Raw genomic sequence first — 22513 nt, 5'->3', positions numbered from 1 at the left:
GGTCCCAATGATGTGAAACCAACAGTTATTGGGGAGTTTCCAATACCCTCGACACAAAGGGTAATAATGTGATTTCTTGGCATGAGTGGATTTGATCGAACATTTGCGGAAAATTTTTCTAGCGTGGTTGCTCCACTAATGGACTTGCTGAAGAAACGTCGAAAATTTCAGTGGACAGCGGAGCTTCAACAGGCATTTGACTGCCTGAAAGTTGTGATAACCAATGCTCCTGTATTGGAGAATTACAAGGGACTCTGTGATCAGATTGAACTAAGTAACTGACTATGAAGAGAAATGCTGAGGTGTAGAGAAATGGATGGATCGTGCAGAGACCTTCTTGTTCAAAGAGACTGTCAATCGAGAAGGATTCCAGTTGGAGGAAGAACAAAAAATTAACTATATTATTATACATGTTTGAGTGTGTTGTTTTTTAAACAAAAAAGTATATTCACTGTGTGCATTTCTTAAGGAAAATGGAAAGGTGAAAAATGAAACCATCTTGAAGTTGATGGTTTATTTTTTTTTCTGGGGGGGGAGATGCCATGAGAATGTCACTTTAAGAAATGTTTGTCTGCTCATTTTACTGCCGTGATGTCAGAGTGTGGGTGGAGCTGAGCTCTGGCTCCGCTTTTTAGTTTCACTTTGAGAAAAGCTTGGGTGTGTCCGTTTTTTTGGTTTCGTTTTAGAGTTGGAGCTGGAGCCAGACAAAGCAGGTGTACTGTTGTTCTCTCTGTCATGAAAAGACTATCTCTTGATTATTTGGTGAATTCAGAATTAAAACTGTTTTCAGTAGTGAATTTAAACCAGATGTACTTCTGTTAAAAGGTTTTTATTTATGTCTTATGGATGTTAAAAGGAAAGCTTAAGGATTATTTAGTGGTGTATTCTTTGGGGGTTGTATTTGAATTAATGGTTGCTAAGATGTTCACTGTATGTTTTAAAAAGGTTAACTTGAGTTCATAGAATAAACATTGTTTTGCTTTAAAAAATACTTTGCGATTTCTGCTGTACTACACCTGTAGAGTGGGCCGTGTGCTCCCCATACCACAATCTAGTAAAGGTTGTGGGTCAGGTGAACTCCATTAAACATCTTGGGGTTCTCTAAACCCTGGCCCATAACAACAGGGAAATGGTCCAGTATTCTAAATCAATGAACAATGAGACAAGGGAATGACTTTAATGTTGTATACAGTAGTCCCCCGTTATACCGCGGTTCGCGATATACCGCGGGGGGGATTATGGACCCCAACTGTCAGTTGTGTCAATTTCAGCGGCCGGCTGATTATTTCAGTGAGAGCAGCTTCCCTCTCTGGATCAAAGTGAGTCGGCCGCTGAAATTGACACTGCCCGCTGCTCTCTCCCTCCAATCAGAAACATTAAAACTTAAAAGTTGGATTGGAGGGAGAGAGCAGCGGGCAGTGTCAATTTCAGCGGCCGGCTCACTTTGATCCAGAGAGGGAAGCTGCTCTCTCACTGAAACAATCAGCCGGCCGCTGAAATTGACACTGCCGAGGGGGGGGGGGGGGGGGGGGAGGGTGTTGGGGGGGAGAAGAGGGGGGGGCGGGTGTTGGGGGGGGGGGGGGGGGGGAGAAGAGGGGGGGGGGGGTGTTTGGGGGGGGGGGGAAGAAGAGGATCGCAAGATGGCGAGGTTTTTGCACTGAATTGATCCCTTAAGTGATGCTGTTTGGAGCTCCTTGGTCCTGATAGGGTCATCCATGACAGCAAGGTTGGTGTGGGGAGGGCGGGTGGGGGGGGAGAGGAGGGGGGCGGGTGTTGGGGGGGGAAGAGGAGGGGGGCGGGTGTGGGGGAGACCCCCCTGGGGGTGTGGGGGAGAGAGGGGGGCCCTGCGGGTGTTGCGGGAGAGAGGGGGGTCCTGCGGGTGTTGGGGGGGGGGGGGGGGGGGAGAGGTGGGGGGGCGGGTGTTGGGGGGGAGCTGGTGTGGGCGGGTGTGGGGGAGACCCCCCTGGGGGTGTGGGGGAGACCCCCCTGGGGGTGTGGGGGAGAGAGGGTGGACCTGCGGGTGTTGGGGGAGAGAGGGGGGCCCTGCGGGTGTTGGGGGACGGGGGAGGAGAGGGGGGGGAGGGGGTGAGCCGGAGGGTGTGGGGGGGGGCGAGCCGGAGGGTGTGGGGGGACAGGGGGCAAGCTGGACGCTGTGGGGGAGAGCAGGAGGGTGTGGGGGAGAGGGGGAGAGGGAGCGAGCCGGAAGGTGTGGGAGGAGAGGGGCGAGCTGGACGCTGTGGGGGAGAGCAGGAGGGTGTGGGGGAGAGCCGGAGGGTGTGGGGGAGAGGGAGCGAGCCGGAAGGTGTGGGGGGAGAGGGGGCGAGCTGGACGCTGTGGGGGGAGAGGGGGTGAGCCGGAGGGTGTGGGGAGGGGGCGAGCCGGAGGATGTGGGGGGAGAGGGGGCGAGCCGGAGGGTGTGGGGGGAGAGGGGGCGAGCCGGCGGGTGTGGGGGGAGAGGGGGCGAGCCGGAGGGTGTTGGGGGGGAGAGGGGGCGAGTCGGAGGGTGTGGGGGGGAGAGGGGTCTAGTTGGAGGATGTGGGGGGAGAGGGGGCAAGCCGGAGGAAAAAAAAAGAAATTGACACTGCCGGCTGCTCTCTCCCTCCAATCAGAAACATTAAAACTTAAAAGTTGGATTGGAGGGAGAGAGCAGCGGGCAGTGTCAATTTCAGCGGCCGGCTGATTTCAGTGAGAGCAGCTTCCCTCTCCGGATCAAAGTGAGCCGGCCGCTGAAATTTTAATTGGATCCACGATGGGGGTTTTAAATTTATTTAAAAATCTATGCTAGCGCTTCCCATTGTGAGTCTACGGGGGTCTGACCTCTCCCCCCGCCCCCCGTAGACTCTCAATGGGAAGCGCTAGCAGAGATTTTTAAATAAATTTAAAACCCCCATCGTGGATATCCGCGGCTCGGTTACAACGCGGGTGGCTGTCTTAGACCCCAACACCCGCGTTATAAAGGGGGACTACTGTATTGCATTTCACGTTGTAAAGCAAAAAATGGTCTTAATGATGTGCAAAAGATTGCATCCAGATGGATTATATAAATTCAGCAGGCACCATAGGCAGAATGGAACTGTTGCCATAATGTTGCTAGTAGATTTTCACCCTATTCAGCTTGCATGTCGTTGTGCAGAGCCAAAACAAACATGAGCACCTCACAAAGTGGGAAAGAAGTTGGGAGAGTAAGGCTGCTTATGGCTAATCCTGGCTTTATAGTCACCTTAAGGCTAGCTTTAAAGAGCAGATTTCCAGCCAAAGTGTAGGTGAATAACAAGGGATAGAACCAGACAGCCCCTTCTGCCAGTGGGATTTTCTGGTCCCATCAAAGTTAAACATTAAAAAAAAATGTATTTTATTCCAAACATATTCGAAGGTACAAAAATATAAATAAATCAGAAAACATCCTCCATACCTCACAGTTGGTGCAGGTTTTGCCCCCTTTTCACTCCTCCCTCACCACCCCTGCGACAAACAATTCCTTAAACATGGTCATGAATAGTCTCCACTGTATCTCAAAGCCCTCCACTGATCCTCTCAATTTGAACTTGATCTTTTCCAGCCAGAGAAAGTCATACAGGTCCCCCAGCCTGGCCACACCCACCATGGTGGCGTTGTCGACTGCCATTCCCACAGAATCCTTCGTCGGGCAACAAGAGAGGCAAACGCCACAACTTCAGCCTTCCTCCCCTCCATCAGTTTGGCATTTCCAACACACCAAAAATCATCACCATAGGGTTCGGCCCGGCCTCTACCCCCACAATCTTTGATAACGTCCCAAACATCTCCTCCCAGTATCTCTCCAACTTCTCACAGCCCCAGAACATATATATGTGCTTGATTTGATGGTCCTTGCCCACATTTGTCTGCCATCCCCAGGAAGACCCACTCATCCTAGTCTGAGTCATATGCACCCTGTGCACCACCTTAAACAGAATCAAACTCATCCTCGCGCAGGACGAGGTCGAATTCACCCTGCGCATTGCCTCACTCCACATATCCCATCCTATCTTCCCCCCCTCCCCCAGCTACTCCTCCCATTTCTCGTTAATCCACACCACTTGCCCCGCCCCCCACCCCCCGCCACCAGTATATAACCCCAATCTTACCCTCCTCTTCCACGTCCAGGAGCAGCAACCGCTCCAACAGAGTATACTCCGGCAGCTTGGGAAACCCGCTCCATTCCTTCTATGCAAAGACTCTAACTTGCATTTACCTGAACTCGCTTCCCATCGGGAGGGTTTGGAATGCAAACAGGAACCTTGGCAGAACGGTTATTTTTATCACCTGGACCCTCCCCACCAGTGTCAGGTGTAACGTATCCAATCTCCTAAAGTCCCCCTAACCTCCTCCACCAACTTTGTCAGGTTCCATTTATGCATCGTTGATGCATTTTAGGGGCCTGCCCCACCGTGACAGCGCCATAAAATTCCACTCATGGACTATGAATAAGGAAGAGTAGACATCCCTATGAATAATAATTTCCCACAAATTAACTTATAGAAAACCTCCTGAAAATTCATACCAAGTGTTGAAGAGGTTATGGTGATTAAAGCCTTTCGCAGGACACAGGAGTGCACAGAATATAAACAGCTGATTTGTTTGGCACCATTTAATGACTGTAGAGGCTGGGATTATAAAATCAGTGCATACTAGACTTACCTTTCTCATCACTACTGTTGTAGGTATCACTATCGGGAGATTCCTCACGGATACGCTTTGCCAATGGACTGAGGCTGCTTTCAGTTCGAGGTCGTTTCTGGTAGAAAAAAATCAGTATAAATTCAATATCATGGACACACTGGATGTACAGCAACTCACAAGATCCAGTTATACAGCCACTTTTGAAACAATGGAAAGCAGTTTTGGATACATTTTGGCACAACAGTGATACAGGAGTCAGAAGCGGATTCCAAATCCCAGTTAAGTCCCCTTCTGGAGACTGCATCATTAAGCTAGAGAAAATTATTGCTGCTTATATTATTCCACAAATAAAGTGAATAAATCAGCGCTTGCTAAACTTTTTCCCAGTGTCACCCCAATTTAATGCCTCAGACTTCATGTGATCCTGCTGCTGCCTGTGAACTCGCGACCCCAAAGGCTCGTCACACAATCCCTCTTGAGGTCACGACCCACAGTTTGCGAAGCCCTGGTTTAAATAAAAGTCCAAGTTGCAATTTCTACTTATTTCAGTCAAAGTTGCATTTATTGATTGTCTGAGTTTCTTCTTCTAGTTCTTGAGATAAAACCCATGCAGGGTCATGATTCCATGGTCTCTAACAATCCTTTGGCACGCTAAACTGCTGCCATTCAGCAGTAAATGTTGACAGTTACAATTAGTGGGCTCTGTAGTGATCCTTACTACCAATTGATCCTGTGAGTTGCCCACCGGTCTGCCAACATACATTCCCAGTACATATTTCCAGAAAGCATCCAAGAGCAGGACAATTGACTGCTTTCCACCCGCCACCCCCATTCATATGGTCCAAGGGTGTTTCAACCCACTATAGTACCCATATGCGCATTCGTCAAGAACAACCAACTTGATGCAAAACAGACTTCACAATGTACCATTGTAGTATGTGGTGCACAAGATTTTCTTGAAATTATTTTTTAATATTAAGGAAATATTACACAAGACCTTTTCATTTTTAACTAATATGTGCTCGAAATCTGCTTCATCCACACAGCTACAAGACTCCTCAAAGACTCCCCCTCGGATTGGTCTGTTCCCTGTAAGAAGACTATTAACGACACCCTATGCTACTCTTGCTCATGTATTTGCTTTGTTTGGCCCCTTATTCCGCACTGTAACCAATCACTGTTTGTTGATGTACCATTTGTCAATGTTCTGTGTTGATTATTCTTTTGTCTACTATGTACATACTGTGTACGTTCCCTCGGCCGCAGAAAATACTTTTCACTGTACTTCGGTACATGTGACAATAAATAAATCAAAATAGGGCTTGTGGGACTGTTTTTTAACTTTGGTTGAGGAACATTTATAATAGTTTGATAATGTAAAATGAATATTTCTGAAAAGAGACATGCTATCAAAGATTTTTATCTTACACTCATCAGGACAGATGGCTCACAAGAAAATTCCAAGAGTAAAGGGAGCAACAATTTATACTTCTTCTTGAGCAGTCCCGCAAAGTCAAGGCTGACTTGCTTCCATACGAAAATTGAGTTCTCAGGTGACTGAGGAGTCCAATGCATGACCTAGTCTCTGTCACAGGTGGGGCAGACAGTGGTTGGAGGAGAGTGTGAGTGAAGTGCCTGGGTTGCCACATATTCCTTTCAAAGTCCTGACTGTTTGGCAAGTGGACTCTGAATGGTAGAGGTGTTGCCATGGAGAGTGCAGCAGGAAAGAGTTAACTGTGAAGCTTTTTTGCCATTTCCTGGTTCTTTCTCCAGGACATTAGCGTAACCAATCATTAAAATTTTTTTTTTTAGAGTACTCAATTGTTTTTTTCCAATTCATAGAATTTACAGTGCAGAAAGAAACCATTCGGCCCATCGAGTCTGCACCGGCTCTTGGAAAGAGCACTCTACCCAAGCCCGCACCTCCCCCTATCCCAGTAACCCCATCTAACCTTTTTTGGACACTAAGGGCAATTTATCATGGCCAATCCACCTAATCTGCACATCTTTCGACTGTGGGATGAAAACGGAGCACCCGGAGGAAACCCACGCACACACAGGGAGAACGTGCAGACTCCGCACAGCAATTAAGGGGCAATTTAGCGCGGCCAATTCACCTACCCTGCACATCTTTTTGTGCTGTGGGGGTGAGATCCACACAGACACGGGGAGAATATGCAATACCCGAACTAATCATAGTGAATCTGCCTGGTTTGAATTTGAACGAAAAGCTTGGCAATTAATGGTTTCCGGCTGCATTCCCTATGGTAACGGCTCTGCCAATCAGAGTCCACTTGTCAGCCAATTAGTACAAACTATTGTTCCCTTTACTGTTGGTATTTTCTTGTGAGCTGTCCTGACGATGCAAGATCAAAATCTTTGGTAGCATGCTTCCTTTTTCAGCAATAATATTTCAGGTGAAAATTAATCCTTTAAATATTCAGCTCAAATTTTTCTTAATTCTTACTTAAAAATGCATATTTTGCTTAGTTAATGCTTAACTGCTTACATATTTGCATGTATATGTTTGAACATCCTTATGTATTTAAGGCATTAATCAACAATTTTAATACCTCAATCTAAACAACCATTTTTGTAATCAAAAGTTATGTGCAGAATCCACAGTTTAGGGTTTTTATCATCATTGGTAAGCCATTCTTGCTGTTCCATGAGATTTTATTATATACTAGCCCATGCACGTACAAATTTATAAGTCACACTTACAAATTCCACATTAAAGATAACTGACGTTGACCAATTTTGACGTCTTATTTCTTTCATTCTTGGGGCATCATTGACAATGTGCATAATATAGATAGAATAATCATGTTTTTAACCTAATTCTAATTTGCTCTAGACATAATATAGTGTCAGTGATGCAGAAGGATTAACTATGTACCACAGAAAACTGAATGGAAACTGATCTCAATAGGACTTTTAATAATTCAAACAATCCTTATTGCATCCCAATCATGCAGCGCCATCACTAAGTTGATGAGGAATACAAATTGGTCACACAATGTGTTCTAGCATTAATAGGGAAGGCAAGCATGTGGCCTGTACCCAATATCTGCCGTACAACTATGAAAAAGCAAGAAGCCATTTTTCTCCTGAGGAAGGCAACAAAAACTGAAGCATGACTCCAATCAGCATCTTGCTCAGCTCCGAGAGTCCAACTACAGAGCAGCACTCAATCATTCACCTGTCTTGTTGGCCAATGTCTCACTACAAAAAAAACAGCTCATTCGTAGTCATGTTTGTACATTTAAACTACTATTGTATGTCCTATGTAAGAATTTGATGTTTATGCTCTTGGTACATTACTTATTAAGGATGTCGAAAGGTGCTTAGTCTGGTGTAGCATTCTGATTACATACTGGGACCAAGGTTATAGTAATATTTAGGATACTTAAAAGGTCTACTGAAATAAAACATTACTTCAACTTAGTTCCTCAGAGAAGAATCAGGATTACCAGACGTTTGTTGAATTATGCAACAGCTAGTGAGTTGCTTTGTGGTTTTGCGAAAGCTAATTTACATAGGTGTTGATAATTGATTAGTAGCCAGCATTCACAAAATTAGCTAAGTCATGAAAATTTTATTGGGAGCAGATAATTGATTAATGATCTTCCAGCCTGCACCAGTCTTTGAACTCATTTTTCTTTAATTCCATGCATTAGTCAATTTGCCCTTAAACAGTTCACGCAATAAGACTGAAAATTTGATCTGTTAAAGCATGCAGATTAATTTTGCAAATGTACTAAGAATGAATATACCTCGTCTTTCTTTCTCCATGACTTTCTCGCAAATCTCGGTCCTCTCGCAGATCATCCTTTTTATCTTTGCGTTCATCTCTTCCTTTATCTTTCTCATCCCAATCTTTTTGTTTCTCCCTCTCCCGGTCCCTATCTTTAACCCTCTCTCTCTCCTTTTCTCTGTCCCTCTCTCTTTCTCTCTCCCTGTCCCTTTCTCGCTCTCTTTCCTTGCCCCTGTCCCGTTCTTTTTCTCGCTCCTTTTCTCGATCTCGTTCACGGGCTCTTTCTCGCTCCCGATCCAGCTCCCTTTCCTTTTCTCGTTCCTTGTCCCTATCTCGATCTTTGTCACGATCTCTTTCTCGTTCTCTTTCCCTTAGCCTATCATCCCTCCTTTCTTCTCGATCTGATCTGCGCTCATCTTTTTTGTCCTCATGGTCATGATCATCAGTCCGCCCTGGATGTCGCGTAGCAGAACTAGCCGTGTGGTCTGTAAAATAAAAAGAGTACGTGGATCAGTAGAGAACAAGTCATATAGAATCTTACAGGAAAGAAGTAGATTATTCTGTCCATTATGTCTGTGCCCATTTTTTGAGGCACCTTCCCAATTAGTCCTGCACTCTTTGCTCTGTGGCCCTGCAGGAATTTCCTTTTCAAGTATATATTCATATTCCTTTTGAAAGTTACTGTTGCAAAATTCCAAATCTATTCTTTCACAGCCTAAAAGTCATCTTGAAGAACATACGCAATAATTTGTGGCAGTTTTCTTGTCTTTTATATGTTTCATGAGGGGGACAGAAAAATCCCATTAATTAATTAATTGCACCTAGCATGGAACTTTGGGGAATATTTGGGACTTTGGAGGTCTGAAAACTAAATTTAGGTACAGTACAGTTTATTTAAATCTATATCCTTTAGAATTATATATTGAATTGCATTTTGGTCTTTATTGTAAGAGAATTTGAGTACAGTAAACGAGTGTTGCCGCAATTGTATAGAGCCTTGGTGAGACAGCACCTGAGTATTGCATACAGCTATAGTCGCCGTAGCAAAGGAAGGATATACTTGCCACAGAAAAAGTACAACAAAGGTTCACCAGACTGATTCCTGGGATGGCAAGAATATCCAAAGAGGAGAGATCGAGGAGACTGGGCCTGTATTCTTCAGAAGAATGAGGTGCAATCTCATTCAAACATACAAAAAATTGTTCCAGGGCTTGATAAGGTAGATGTTGAAAGGATGTTTCCCTGCCTTTGGGGATTTAAAATGTTTAAACTGTCCCTTTAAACATCTCCTTTACAGCAGCTAGTGCCTTTAAAAGGGGGCGACTCTTTCTTCTCTGCTCCCGAGTTACACCTTTCTGATGCACCTGGGGCGTGCTTCACTGCTCCTGTCTTACCTAGCCTGAGTGAGGAAGACAGGGGCTTTGGAATTTCAGCAAGGGCGTCTATCCAGAGTGGCAATCCACCAGAGAGTGCCACTCTGAGCAAGTTAAGGGCCAAAGACCGGTTCCACATTTCAGCTGACAACACCCAGCTCTACTTTATTAGCACTTTTCTCAATTCTTCCAATGCTCTGAATAGATACGACTTGTTAAAACATCCAGTACTGAATGAGCAGAAATTTCCCCCAATTAAACACTAGGAAGCATGGTCTCTGCCCTCCACCGAAATCTCTTTTCCCTGCTACCGAATCCTTCCCTGTCCCTTTCCAGACTGTCAGTCATATTATCTGACCCTCAGCCTATCTTTCAACTCAATGTCCTCCTTATCATGTAGGCTGCCTACTTCCACCTCTATCTACCATCTCCGCACATGTCTTGGCACTCCTGAAAAGTCCTCGAGCCTAGAGCACAAGAACAAAATTTCACATTCACTTTCAATAATGAAAACAGGTTTTCCTTATTCAAACGGTGGGATACTGAGAACTTTCAATGGAAACACTTTTAGATCTGAGGGAGGTTAAGCTGAAGGCCAATTTGGCTTCAACACACCATCAATTGCTGCTCATACCTCTTTCACGATCTCTATTTTCACGTCTATCCCTTTCTGTGTGACCCCGCCTATCAAAGGAAGCATCTCTGTTTTGGTCTCGTTCGTATCGATCTCTATCTGTGTATCCACTTCTTGTATCCCAGCTTTCATGGTAACTGTTGCTCGTGCTGTGCGTATCAAATTGAGTGCTTCTTGCTGTTCCACGGCTCCCTAGAGAGATCAGAGATTTGTTTATTTTGTGATCCAAAATGAGTACTTCACCAGAAACACATAGGCCCTCTTTACAATATAGTCCTTGAATCTATCATTGAAAAAGCACTACGATTGATTGGGTTTCACCCCCCCCCCCAAACTCAAAGATGACCCAAAAACCCCCATCCACCCAAAGGGTGGGTGGATTGGCCATGCTAAATTTCCCCTTAATTGGAAAAAATGAATTGGGTATTCTAAATTTTAAAAAAAGAGAGAAAAAGCACTAGGATGTTTCGCTGTTAATGAAGATCACATACAAAAATTGACTACACGCTCCTAAAGTTGCAAAAATCAGAGTTGAATGTTTCTCACTCAGATCCTTGCTGTGGTATAACAGCAGTAGTTTTATCTGTGTTAAAGAGCTGTGTGGTATTACAAGCAGAACAAGTAAATTATTACTCTTTCACTTTGTGTAGGCATGCACTATACCAATCTGACAAACAGGAAGCACAGGTAGCAACAGAGATTAGAAGATGTGAAGACTGAAGGGAATGTAATATGTCAGTGTGACAAAATCAGCAAAAATAAATCATGTGAAGAAGGCATCTTCATGTTGTAGTACAAATAAAATCACCTTTCCTGGTGCATACCAGGAGGAAAATTCTACTAGCTGACAAACACAGTTAAACAATGGATTACTAGAGATAATAAAAATGCAATTTCATAATTTAGCAAAGGTCCTCAGTTCTATCAAGAAACACCAGGAAAAAAAGAACTTGTCTGTATATAGCACCTTTCACCTCCTTAAGTCAAATGGTGGATGTGCAATTGATTACTTTTGAAGTAATTTGAACATAAGTAGTACTGGTATAAAAGGATAATGTTTTGGTGGTGGTTGAGGGATGTTAGTCTTTTATTACTGCACTGAAATGTCAGATCAGATTATGTGCTCTAAATCCTGGAGTGGAGTTTAACTCAGATATCCGTCGAATTCTTGCAGGGTGGAAGGTGGCCATTCTGCCCATCAAGTCGGCACCGACCCTTCGAAATAGCACCCTATCTAGGCCCATTTCCTTGCCTTATCCCCGTAACCCCACCTAACCTGCACATCTTTGAACACTAAGGGACAAATCAGCATGGCTAATCCACTGAACCTGCACATTTTATAATAATCTTTATTAGTGTCACAAGTAGGCTTACATTAACACTGAAATGAAGTTACTGTGGAAAGCCCCTAGTCGTCATATTCCGGCACCTGTTTGGGTACACGGAGGGAGAATTCAGAATATCCAAATTACCTAAAAGCACATTTTTCGGGACTTGTGGAAGGAAACCGGAGCAGCCGGAGGAAACCTACGCAGGCACAGGGAGGACGTGCAGACTCCGCACAGACAGTAACCCAGCAGGAAATCGAACCTGGGACCCTGGCGTTGTGAAGCAACAGTGCTAACCACTGTGCTACCGTGCCACCCATATTTGGATTGTGGGAGAAAACCGGAGCATTCGGAGGAACTGCCAAACAGACAGTCACCCAAAACCGGAATTGAACCCGGGTCCCTTGCACCGTGAGGCAGCAGTGCTAACCAGGACATTAGCCAGATGGGCTTTTACACCAATCGACATTCGTTTAATGGTATTCCCGATATTCATTGGATTCAAAGGTCACCATCTACCATGGTGGGATACGAACCCCAGAGCATTACCCTGGCTCTCTGGATTACTAGTCCAGTGGCAATACCATGGCACCACCACTCCATTGGTATCAATGACACCAACGAGTTAATTTTTCGATTTGCAAGTAGCAAATTGCTAGAATCCTGGTATCATCCACCCTCTGAATGAAATGAAATGAAAATCGCTTATTGTTACAAGTAGGCTTCAAATGAAGTTACTGTGAAAAGCCCCTAGTCGCCACATTCCGGCGCCTGTTCGGGGAGGCTGGTACAGGAATTGAACCGTGCTGCTGGCCTGCCGCGGTCTGCTTTAAAAGCCAGCGATTTAGCCCTGTGCTAAACCAGCCCCACTAGCCCTTCTTTTACCAAGATCAGACAACCTCACTGAGCAGGAACAATGCTGCTTTCCAGTTTTTAAGATAGCTACCCAGTGCTGCTCCAAATTCTGTGAAATCATCAATGTGTATGACATGGGGATAATTTCCTTCAATTTAAGGTAATCACTGCTCATGGGAATAGCATCACTTATATATTAATTCAGAGGAAGTCACTCTAGTTCCCTACGCCCAATTCCAAGTATGTGGTACTCTTGCGTTCAATTGTATTTCTAACATATAAATATTCAACCTTTTGGGAATATAAGAAAGATCAGTTTTAATTTTCACAATTCAATATACTCAGATGTGCATGAATCCAACCATTACATCAAGGCTACCAAGAAATTTAGGGTTGGGGGAGATGGTGGCATAATGTCGTCACTGGACTAAGAATCCAGAGATCTGGGCTAATGTTCTGGGGACATGGGTTCAAATGACACCACGGCAGCTGGTGGAATGGAAAAGTAGTCTCAATAATGGCGGCCGTGAAACTATCATCGATTGTTGTAAAAAAAAAACATCTGCTTCACTCATGTCTTTTTAAAGAAGGAAATCTGCTGACCTTACCAGGTCTGGCCTACATGTGGCTCCATACCCACAGAAATATCACAATATTGACTCAAGGCAAGACTGTGTTCCACCAATCAGTGTGAGACTAACTTGAGAACAAACATTTGTTGCATTCACTTAGCAACAACACTTATTCAATCAATGAGGCGAGCTATTTAAATGACAAGCACATTTGCAAATGTAACACAAGTGATGTATGAGAGATTCTTTTTCATACTGTTCAGCAATGTGGGCAGGGTGCTCTTTCCAAGAGCCGGTGCAGACTCGATGGGCCGAATGGCCTCCTTCTGCACTGTAAATTCTATAAAAAAACAAAAAAAAAACTGCATTTATGATTTCACTATCATTTTAATTTTTTATAAATTTCAAGTAGCCAATTTTTTCCCTTCTTTTTCCAATTAAGGGGCAATTTAGTGTGGCCAATCCACCTAACCAGCACATCTCTGGATTGTGAGGTTGAAACTCACGCAGACATGGGGAGAAAGTGCAAGCTCCACACGGACAGTGACCCAGGGCCGGGATTCGAACCCGTGTCCTCAGCGTCGCAGTCCCTGCGCCACATGCCGCCCTGTGATTTCACTATTATAACCAGCAGCAATTTCTTGCTGAAAGTATCTCACCTAGAACTTATTTTGGGTTTTATGATGCTGGCAAAATTGCACCAGAAAAGATTCTGCAAGTTTCTCTCAGGTGTGTGTGCTGGTGGTAGGAAATCATGGGTAATGGATCTAGGATTCATAAGAAATAAAAACATATAAATCTCACCCTTTTCAGTTACTTCTGATCCTCTCCCTCTCCCCTTGGCTGTTCTTTCATTTCTGGACTCACTTCTGGCATCATTCCTGGCATCAATCCTGGCATCAATCCTGTTTTCGGTCTTGGGGTCAATCCTGCTCTCGCTCCTGGAATCAATCCTGCTCTCGCTCCTAGAGTCATTCCTGCTGTCGCCCCTGGTGTCAATCCTGCTCTCACCCCTGGTGTCAATCCTGCTGTCGCCCCTGGCGTCAATCCTGCTCTCGCCCCTGACATCAATCCTGCTCTCGCCCCTGACGTCAATCCTGGAGTCAATCCTGCTCTCGCCCCTGGCGTCAATCCTGCTCTCGCCCCTGGCGTCAATCCTGCTCTCGCCCCTGGCGTCAATCCTGCTCTCGCCCCTGGCGTCAATCCTGCTCTCGCCCCTGGCGTCAATCCTGCTCTCGCCCCTGGCGTCAATCCTGCTCTCGCCCCTGGCGTCAATCCTGCTCTCGCCCCTGGCGTCAATCCTGCTCTCCCCCCTGGCGTCAATCCTGCTCTCCCCCCTGGCGTCAATCCTGCTCTCCCCCCTGGCGTCAATCCTGCTCTCCCCCCTGGCATCAATCCTGCTCTCCCCCCTGGCGTCAATCCTGCTCTCCCCTCTGGAGTCAATCCTGCTCTCCCCCCTGGCGTCAATCCTGCTCTCTCCCCTGGCGTCAATCCTGCTCTCCCCCCTGGCGTCAACCCTGTTCTCCCCCCTGGAGTCAATCCTGCCCTCGCTCCTGGAGTCAATCCTGCTGTCGCCCCTGGAGTCAATCCTGCTGTCACCCCTGGAGTCAATCCGGCTTTCGACCCTAGATTCAATCCTGCTGTCGCCCCTGGAGTCAATCCTGCTGTCGCTCCTGGAGTCAATCCTGCTGTCGCTCCTGGAGTCAATCCTGCTGTCGCTCCTGGAGTCAATCCTGCTGTCGCTCCTGGAGTCAATCCTGCTGTCGCTTCTGGAGTCAATCCTGCTGTCGCTCCTGGAGTCAATCCTGCTGTCGCTCCTGGAGTCAATCCTGCTGTCGCTCCTGGAGTCAATCCTGCTGTCGCTCCTGGAGTCAATCCTGCTGTCGCTCCTGGAGTCAATCCTGCTCTCGCTCCTGGAGTCAATCCTGCTGTCGCTCCTGGAGTCAATCCTGCTCTCGCTCCTGGAGTCAATCCTGCTCTCGCCCCTGGCGTCAATCCTGCTGTCGCTCCTAGAGTCAATCCTGCTGTCGCTCCTGGAGTCAATCCTACTCTCGCTCCTGGAATCAATCCTGCTGTCACTCCTGGAGTCATTCCTGCTCTCACCCCTGGAGTCAATCCTGCTGTCGCTCCTGGAGTCAATCCTGCTGTCGCTCCTGGAGTCAATCCTGCTGTCGCTCCTGGAGTCAATCCTGCTGTCGCTCCTGGAGTCAATCCTGCTGTCGCTCCTGGAGTCAATCCTGCTGTCGCCCCTGGAGTCAATCCTGCTGTCGCCCCTGGAGTCAATCCTGCTCTCGCTCCTGGAGTCAATCCTGCTCTCGCCCCTGGAGTCAATCCGGCTCTCGCTTCTGGAGTCATTCCTGCTCTCGCTTCTGGAGTCATTCTTTCCTTCGCTCCTAGAGTCGTTCCTGCTCTCGCTCCTGCTCTCACTTCTGGCATCATTCCTGCTCTCACTCCTGCCGTCAGTTCGGGAATTTTCATCTCTGCCATGGCTTCGGCTGTAACTACGTTCCTCATGATACTGTTCATCTTTCCGATGGGAGTCTCTGCTTTCTTTATAGTCATGAGCATCTCGTGCAGTACGTTGCTCTCTCAGATCTCGAGAGTCTTTGCTGTCCCTGTAATCTCGGGTATCTCTTGTGTCACGAGGTTCCCTGTACTCTCTGCGCTCACTGTTGTCTTTCACTTCTTTGCGATCTCGACTGCTTCTAGTATCACGGCTTTCCCTGTGTTTTCGCTCATCCCTTTCTTGGGCAGTATTCTGATCTAGTTCGTAATCCCGCTGGTCACGACTATCTTTGCTCTCTTTTTCTCGTTCCCGTTTTCCTCTGTTTTCTAAAAAGAAAATCTGTAATTAGTGTTTATTAACTTTATTAGTTAATCGGGGCAAAACATGTCCTGTGCAAATCAACATTGGGGTAATTACAAGGGCTCCTGTGTTGAGAACTTGAATGGTGAATGTTGTCTGTAACTGAAAAACAATAAGGTACACATCATTTCTTAATGGTTTGAAGCATTAATTAATCATTCCTCAGTAATTTGAGACAATTAATGGTTACAATGTTTAGATCTAGAGATGTCAGAGCAAGGCACTTAATGAAGTGTCAGGTAGCCTGAGGGCATTTAAAGGTTTCAGAAGCAAGAATGAAAATGTGGACAGACAAACATGCTAGGTCCAGAAGCTTCCAGGCTGGAGCTGAGGTATTCGTTTTATTGCCGTTGCAGGGTGAACCACTGAAAATGCAACTTAGTGGCCCCTGTAAGGTGGCTAGGAGAGTGAGTACGGTGACTTACCTAATAGATACTCCAGACCGTAGGAAGGAGGACCGATTTATGCCCCACAAATGTGTTAAAGAAATAAGATTGTAGCGAAGAGGATAGGAAAGGATAAGTGTGTCAGGTGGTTCAAGTAGTGGAAGAGGTTCAGTGACAGTTCACAGAATGACCCCTCCGATGGTACGTCTAACGAATATGGACAACTTAGAGCAATTAGAGGCCCAGTTTTCCTTTTTCCTACACGCCAGGGTGCACTCCATTAACTAATCATGATGTAGACATAGGAAACTCAGAATCAATAAAGCAACATCCGTATTGGCTGAACCCACAAAAACTGGCTCAGTTAGAAGCAGAGATCCAATATATGTTGGAAAATCATTTAACTGAGCCCAGTAGAAGATGCTGGAGTTCGCCAGATAGTGATAGTGCCTAAGCTGGATAGAATAACCCGTTTCGGCACAGATTACCAGAAAATAAATGCCATCGGCAAAACGGATTAATATCTGATTCCAAGGCTAGAGGATCGCACTGATAGAATAGGTAGTGCCTCATTCCTGTCGGAGATTGATCTGTTAAAGGGACATTGGCAGGCTTCGTTAACACCCATGGTTAAGAGGAGATTTGCCTTTGCAACATTCCGAGGGTTGTATCAACGGACGGTGACACTGAAGTCGGTGGAGTTGTGGACAGTGCGGAAGGATGTTACAAGTTACAGAGGGACATAGATAAGCTGCAGAGCTGGGCTGACAGGTGGCAAATGGAGTTTAATGCAGAAAAGTGTGATGTGATTCATTTTGGAAGGAATAACAGGAAGACAGAGTGCTGGGCTAATGGTAAGATTCCTGGTAGTGTGGATGAGCAGAGAGATCTCGGTGTCCATGTACATAGATCCCTGAAAGTTGCCACCCAGGTTGAGAGGGTTGTTAAGAAGGCGTACGGTGTGTTAGCTTTTATTGGTAGAGGGATTGAGTTTTGGAGCCATAAGGTCAAGTTGCAGTTGTACAAAACTCTGGTGCGGCCGCATTTGGAGTATTGTGTGCAGTTCTGGTCGCCACATTATAGGAAGGATGTGGAAGCATTGGAAAGGGTACAGAGGAGATTTACAAGAATGTTGCCTGGTATGGAGGGAAGATCATATGAGGAAAGGCTGAAGGACTTGAGGCTGTTTTCGTTAGGGAGAAGGTGGTTAAGAGGTGACTTAATTGAGGCATACAAGATGATCAGAGGATTAGATAGGGTGGACATCGAGAGCCTTTTTCCTCAGATGGTGATGTCCAGCACAAGGGGACATAGCTTTAAATTGAGGGGAGATAGATATAGGACAGATGTCAGAGGTAGGTTCTTTACTCGGAGAGTAGTAAGGGCGTGGAATGCCCTGCGTGCAACAGTAGTGGACTCGCCAACACTAAACGCATTCAAATGGTCAGTGGATAGGCATATGGACGATAAGGGAATAGTGTAGAGGGACTTTAGAGGGGTTTCACAGGACGGCGCAACATCGAGGGCCGAAGGGCCTGTACTGCGCTGTAATGTTCTATGTTCTATGGTGATGCCGTTCGGACTCAGCAACATTCAAACAGCTTATATACCAAGTAGTGGTTGGAGTGCCTAACTGTGGTCTACTTGGACGATGTGGTACTACACAGTGACAAGTGGAAAGAGCCCATGGAAAGAGTAATTCAAACATTTGGAGTTGGCCAAGCTAGTAATCAATTTGGCCAAAAGCAAGTTTGCCAAGTAACCTATCTAGGGCATGTTGTGGGACAGACCATAAGACATAGGAGCAGAATTAAGTCTTTTGGCCATCAAGTCTGCTCTGCCATTCAATCATGGCTGATATGTTTCTCAGCCCCTTTCTCCTTCCTTCTCCCCATAACCCTTGATTGAATAACCCTTGATCCCCTTATTAATCAAGAACTTGTCTATCTCTGTCTTGCAGACACTCAGTGACTTGGCCTCCACAGCCTTCTGCGGCAATGAGTTCCACTGGTTCACCACTCTCTGGCTGAAGAAATTCCTCCTTGTCTCTCTTTTAAGGGACCATCCCTTCAGTCTGAGGCTGTGCCCTCAGTTTCTAGTTTCTCATCCTAGTGGAAACATCCTCTCCACGTTCACTCTATCCAGGCCTCTCAGTATTCTTTAAGTTTCAATGACAACCCCCCTCATCCTTCGAAACTCCATAGAGTACAGACCCAGAGTCCTCAACTGCTCCTCATATGACAAGTCCTTCATTCCGGGGATTATTCTTGTGAATCTCCTCTGGAACCTCTACAAGGCTAGCGCATCTTTCCTTAGATAAGGGGCCCAGAACTGCTCACAATATTCCAAATGGAGTCTGACCAGAGCCTTATACAGCCTCAACAGTACATCCCTACTCTTGCATTCTAGCCCTGTTGACATGAATTCAAACATTGCATTTGTCTTCCTAACTGCCAACTGAACCTGCATGTTAACCTTAAGAGACTCCTGAACTAGGACTCTTTTTTGTTACATAATCTTTGAGTACCCAATTTATTTTTTTTCCCCCAATAAAGGGACAATTTTCCTCTGCTACACATCTTTGGGTTTGTGGGAGTGAGACCCACGCAGACACGGGGAGAATGTGCAAACTCCACACGGACAGTGACCCGGGGCCGGGATTGAACCAAGGTCCTCGGCGCTACGAGGCAGCAGTGCTAACCACTACCACTACGCCACTGTGTCGCCCGAACTAAGACTCTTAAGTTCCTTTGTGCTTCTGTTTTCGGAAGCTTTCCCCATTTAGAAAATAGTCTATGCCTCTATTCTTCCTATCAATGTCCATTACATCACATCACAGGGATGAGTGGTGCCAAGAATGACCAAAGTAAGGGCATTATTAGACTTCCCCGTCCTCAAAGCTAAACAGGAGAATATGAGGTTCCTGGCCATGTGTGGAATCTATAGGAAATTCATACCTAACTTCAGTACTACAGCAGTGTCGTTGACTGATGTGCTGAGGAAACAAGTGAAAATGGTGTGGTCTGTAGATTGCAAAGCAGTTCTTGAGAAGTTAGGGTTCGTATTAATAAGTGGTGCTGGCGGACTTCTGGTTGTGGCCATGGAGTGAGTGGTCACACACAAGGCAGCATCTGCTTGAAGGCACATGAAAGAGCTATTTTTACCCGATACTGGATGGAATTTTAATGTAAAGGCGTAGGTGCATGTTGGCAGAGTAGTTTCCCCCGGGAGTGGTATGTCTGCTTGTTATCAGACCCGGCAGAAAACAGTGAGAGAACAGACTAAAGAGTTTGGGAGCCTGTACTGCAGCAACAGCCAGTGTAAGCAAAGCGGCGAGAGAAGGACTGATGCAAGCTGGAAGGCCCCAGATGGAGGAGCTGATGGCGTTTATTAAAGAGGAATTCTGCCAGCAGAGGAAAGAAATGCGTGAGAATCGCTCGAAGGCCATCGAAGGAGCTGTGGAACCCCTGAAGAGTTCTCTGGAACAGGTGGAGAAGTGTTTGGAGATGCAGGGGTCGCAGATTCGGGAGATCGAAGGAGTGATCACAGCAATCGTGTGGTGGCTCTGGAGGCAGAGGTGAGGCTCCTAGGGAACCTGTGTATAACGTTGAGGGCAACGGTGGAGGAGCAGGAGAATACTTGAGAAGGCAGAACCTGTGAATAGTGGGCTTGCCTGAAGGACTGGAAGGTGTGAGTTCCACGAGGGACGTCTCAAAGATGCTGGCATGGCTGGTGGCAGAACGGCGCCTGAAGTGGACCAAGCGCATAGGTCCCCAAGGCAGAAGCCTAGTGCTGGGGAGCCGCCATGGGCGGTAATCGTGAAACTCCACAAATTTGTGAAGAAAGAGAAAATTCTACGATGGGCCAGGGAGAAGCGGATGTGCGACTGGGAGGGAAATAGTGTCCAAATTTATCAGGACATCGAGCCGAGTTGGCAAAATGGGGGGCAGGCTTCAACAAGGCCAAGGCAGTGCTGTACCAGCGGCAGTTCAGGTCTGGGGTGCTCTAGCCGGCGATATTCTGGCTGACGATCGGAGGCCGAGAGTATTATTTCGAGACCCCAGAAGCGGCCGAAGACCTCATTAAGGAGCATAAACGGGGGATAAGCGAGCAGACAATTCTTGGGAACTGGGGTGCTGGCACTTTGTAATGGTCGGAAGCATGTTTGAAGTGGGGGTAGGGATTGGGGGATTTCGGCTTTTTTTTGATGGGTGGGTTTGCTGTTTACTGTTGAGATTGTAAGGAGTTGTGGGGGTGAAGAGTTTTTGTGGGGGTGAAGAGTTTATGTGGGGATGGATGTTCCTGTCCCCCCCTCCTGTTTTACGGGACTGTTTGTGTTTAACATCTGTTTCCTTTTGGAGAAGGCTGCTGGAGTTCAGGAGAGTTTGGGTGCGGGAGGGTAAGGTCAGCAGGGAGCCTTCCTCCTTGAGCTGAGGACTGGGGCAGAGGGAGGGGGTGGTCATTGGGAGGTGCCTTTGGGCGGAGTAGGGGAAGGAGATTATTACGACATGGCAGGGAGTGAGAGATTACAGGGTCAGGGGCGGAGAAAGGGCCATTTGGGATGGGTTAGGTATAGGGTGGAATTAAGGGGGCGGGAGTTAAGTGGGGAAGATGACAGACGGGAGAGGGGATTGGAGGAGTAAACCTCCGGTAAGGCTGGTAACGTGGAACGTCCGGGGACTGAATGGGCCGGTTAAAAGGTCGTGGGTGTTCGCGCACCTCAGGAGCTTGAAAGCAGGGGTGGTCTTTCTGCAGGAGATACACCTCTGTGTGAAGGACCAGGTTAAGTTAAGGAAAGGGTGGGTCAGGCAGGTTTTTCACTTCGGGTTGGATTTGAAATTGAGGGGAGCGGCGTTTTTAATGAGCAAAAAAATGATATTTGAGAGTGCGAAGGAGGTGAGGGATTTGGTGGGAGATATGTGATTATGAGTGGGGTATTAGAAGGGGAGCCGGTGGTGTTGGTAAATGTGTAATACCCAAATTGGGATGATGTGGGTTTTATGAGGGGGTTGCTGGCCACGATCCCGGATTGAGCCAGGTACCAGTTGATCATGGGAGTAGATTTTAACTGTGTCCTGGAGTCGAGGGTTGATAGGTCAAGCACCAGGTCGACGAGTAGGGTACGAATGGCGATGGAGGGGGGGGGTTTACGGAGAGAATGGGTATGGTGGATCCATGGCGTTTTCAAGGGTAAGGGAGTATTCCTTCTTTTCACACGTCCATAAGGTGTATTGGAGGACTGATTACTTTGTAGTGAGTCGGGAGATATTGGTTGGGATGGAGGGGGAGAGTATGCGGGGATAGTTATCTCGGATCATGCGCCCCACTGGCTGGATATTCGGTTCAGTACGGGACGAGAGCAGTGTCTGGGGTGGAGGTTTGACTCAGGGTTGTTGGTAGATGTTTTTGTGATAAGGTCCGGGCGGCGATTAAGGAGTATGTAGAGCTGAATCAGAATGGGGAGGTGTTGCCAGCCATTTCTTTGGTAAGCACTGAAGGCAGTGGTCCGTGTGGAAATCACTTTGTTGAAGGCTCGTGCGGATAGGGAAAGGAGGGAGGAACATGATCGTCTAGTGGGCAAGATAGTGGAGGTGGACAGGGAATATTCGACGGTGCCCACCGTGGAGGGACTGGCGAGGTGTAAAAAGTTGCAGGGGCAATTTGACAGGCTGATAACAGGGAGGGCGGTTGGGCAACTGTATAGAGCAAGAGTGGTGCTCTATGAGTATGGGGAGAAGGCGAACCCCATGCTGGCGCACCAGCTGCGTAGCAGGCCGTGTCTAGGGAAATACTGAAGATACGGACTGGGGCTGGGGATGCGGTGTCAGAGCCAGGGAGGATAAACAAGCTGTTTAGGGAGCACTACTAGGGACTTACGAGTCGGACCCGGGGAGAGAGGAGGGGGACGTGGTGTGGTTTCTGGACGAGCTGTAATTTCCCTAGGTAGAGGAAGCAAAGAGGCAGGCATTGGAGGAGCCCCTAGGGCTGAGGGGGGTGAAGGGTAGTATCAGGGGTATAAAGTCAGGGAGGGCCCATGGGCTGGATGGGTATCTGGCGGAATTTTCTAAGGAATTAGCGACAAACCTGGCACCACATCTGTT

General features: G+C 46.8%; 1 protein-coding gene across 1 annotated transcript in view; it reads right to left on the bottom strand.

Annotated features, from left to right (window-relative positions):
* zc3h13 (zinc finger CCCH-type containing 13) overlaps nucleotides 1–22513 on the bottom strand; it is a 129819-nt gene that overhangs the window by 44693 nt on the left and 62613 nt on the right. The window contains exons 10-13 of the mRNA XM_038802332.1: nucleotides 13965–15992; nucleotides 10406–10597; nucleotides 8418–8883; nucleotides 4660–4838 (exon numbers count right to left, since the gene is read on the bottom strand). Coding sequence (XP_038658260.1) covers nucleotides 4660–4838; nucleotides 8418–8883; nucleotides 10406–10597; nucleotides 13965–15992 — 2865 coding nt within the window. The remainder of the gene's footprint in view (nucleotides 1–4659; nucleotides 4839–8417; nucleotides 8884–10405; nucleotides 10598–13964; nucleotides 15993–22513) is intronic.

The sequence above is a fragment of the Scyliorhinus canicula genome, chromosome 7 (genome assembly GCF_902713615.1).
Source record: "Scyliorhinus canicula chromosome 7, sScyCan1.1, whole genome shotgun sequence".
NCBI lineage: Eukaryota > Metazoa > Chordata > Chondrichthyes > Carcharhiniformes > Scyliorhinidae > Scyliorhinus > Scyliorhinus canicula.
The sequence above is the reverse complement of the archived record's forward strand: the minus strand, read 5'-3'. Positions and strand labels throughout refer to the sequence as shown.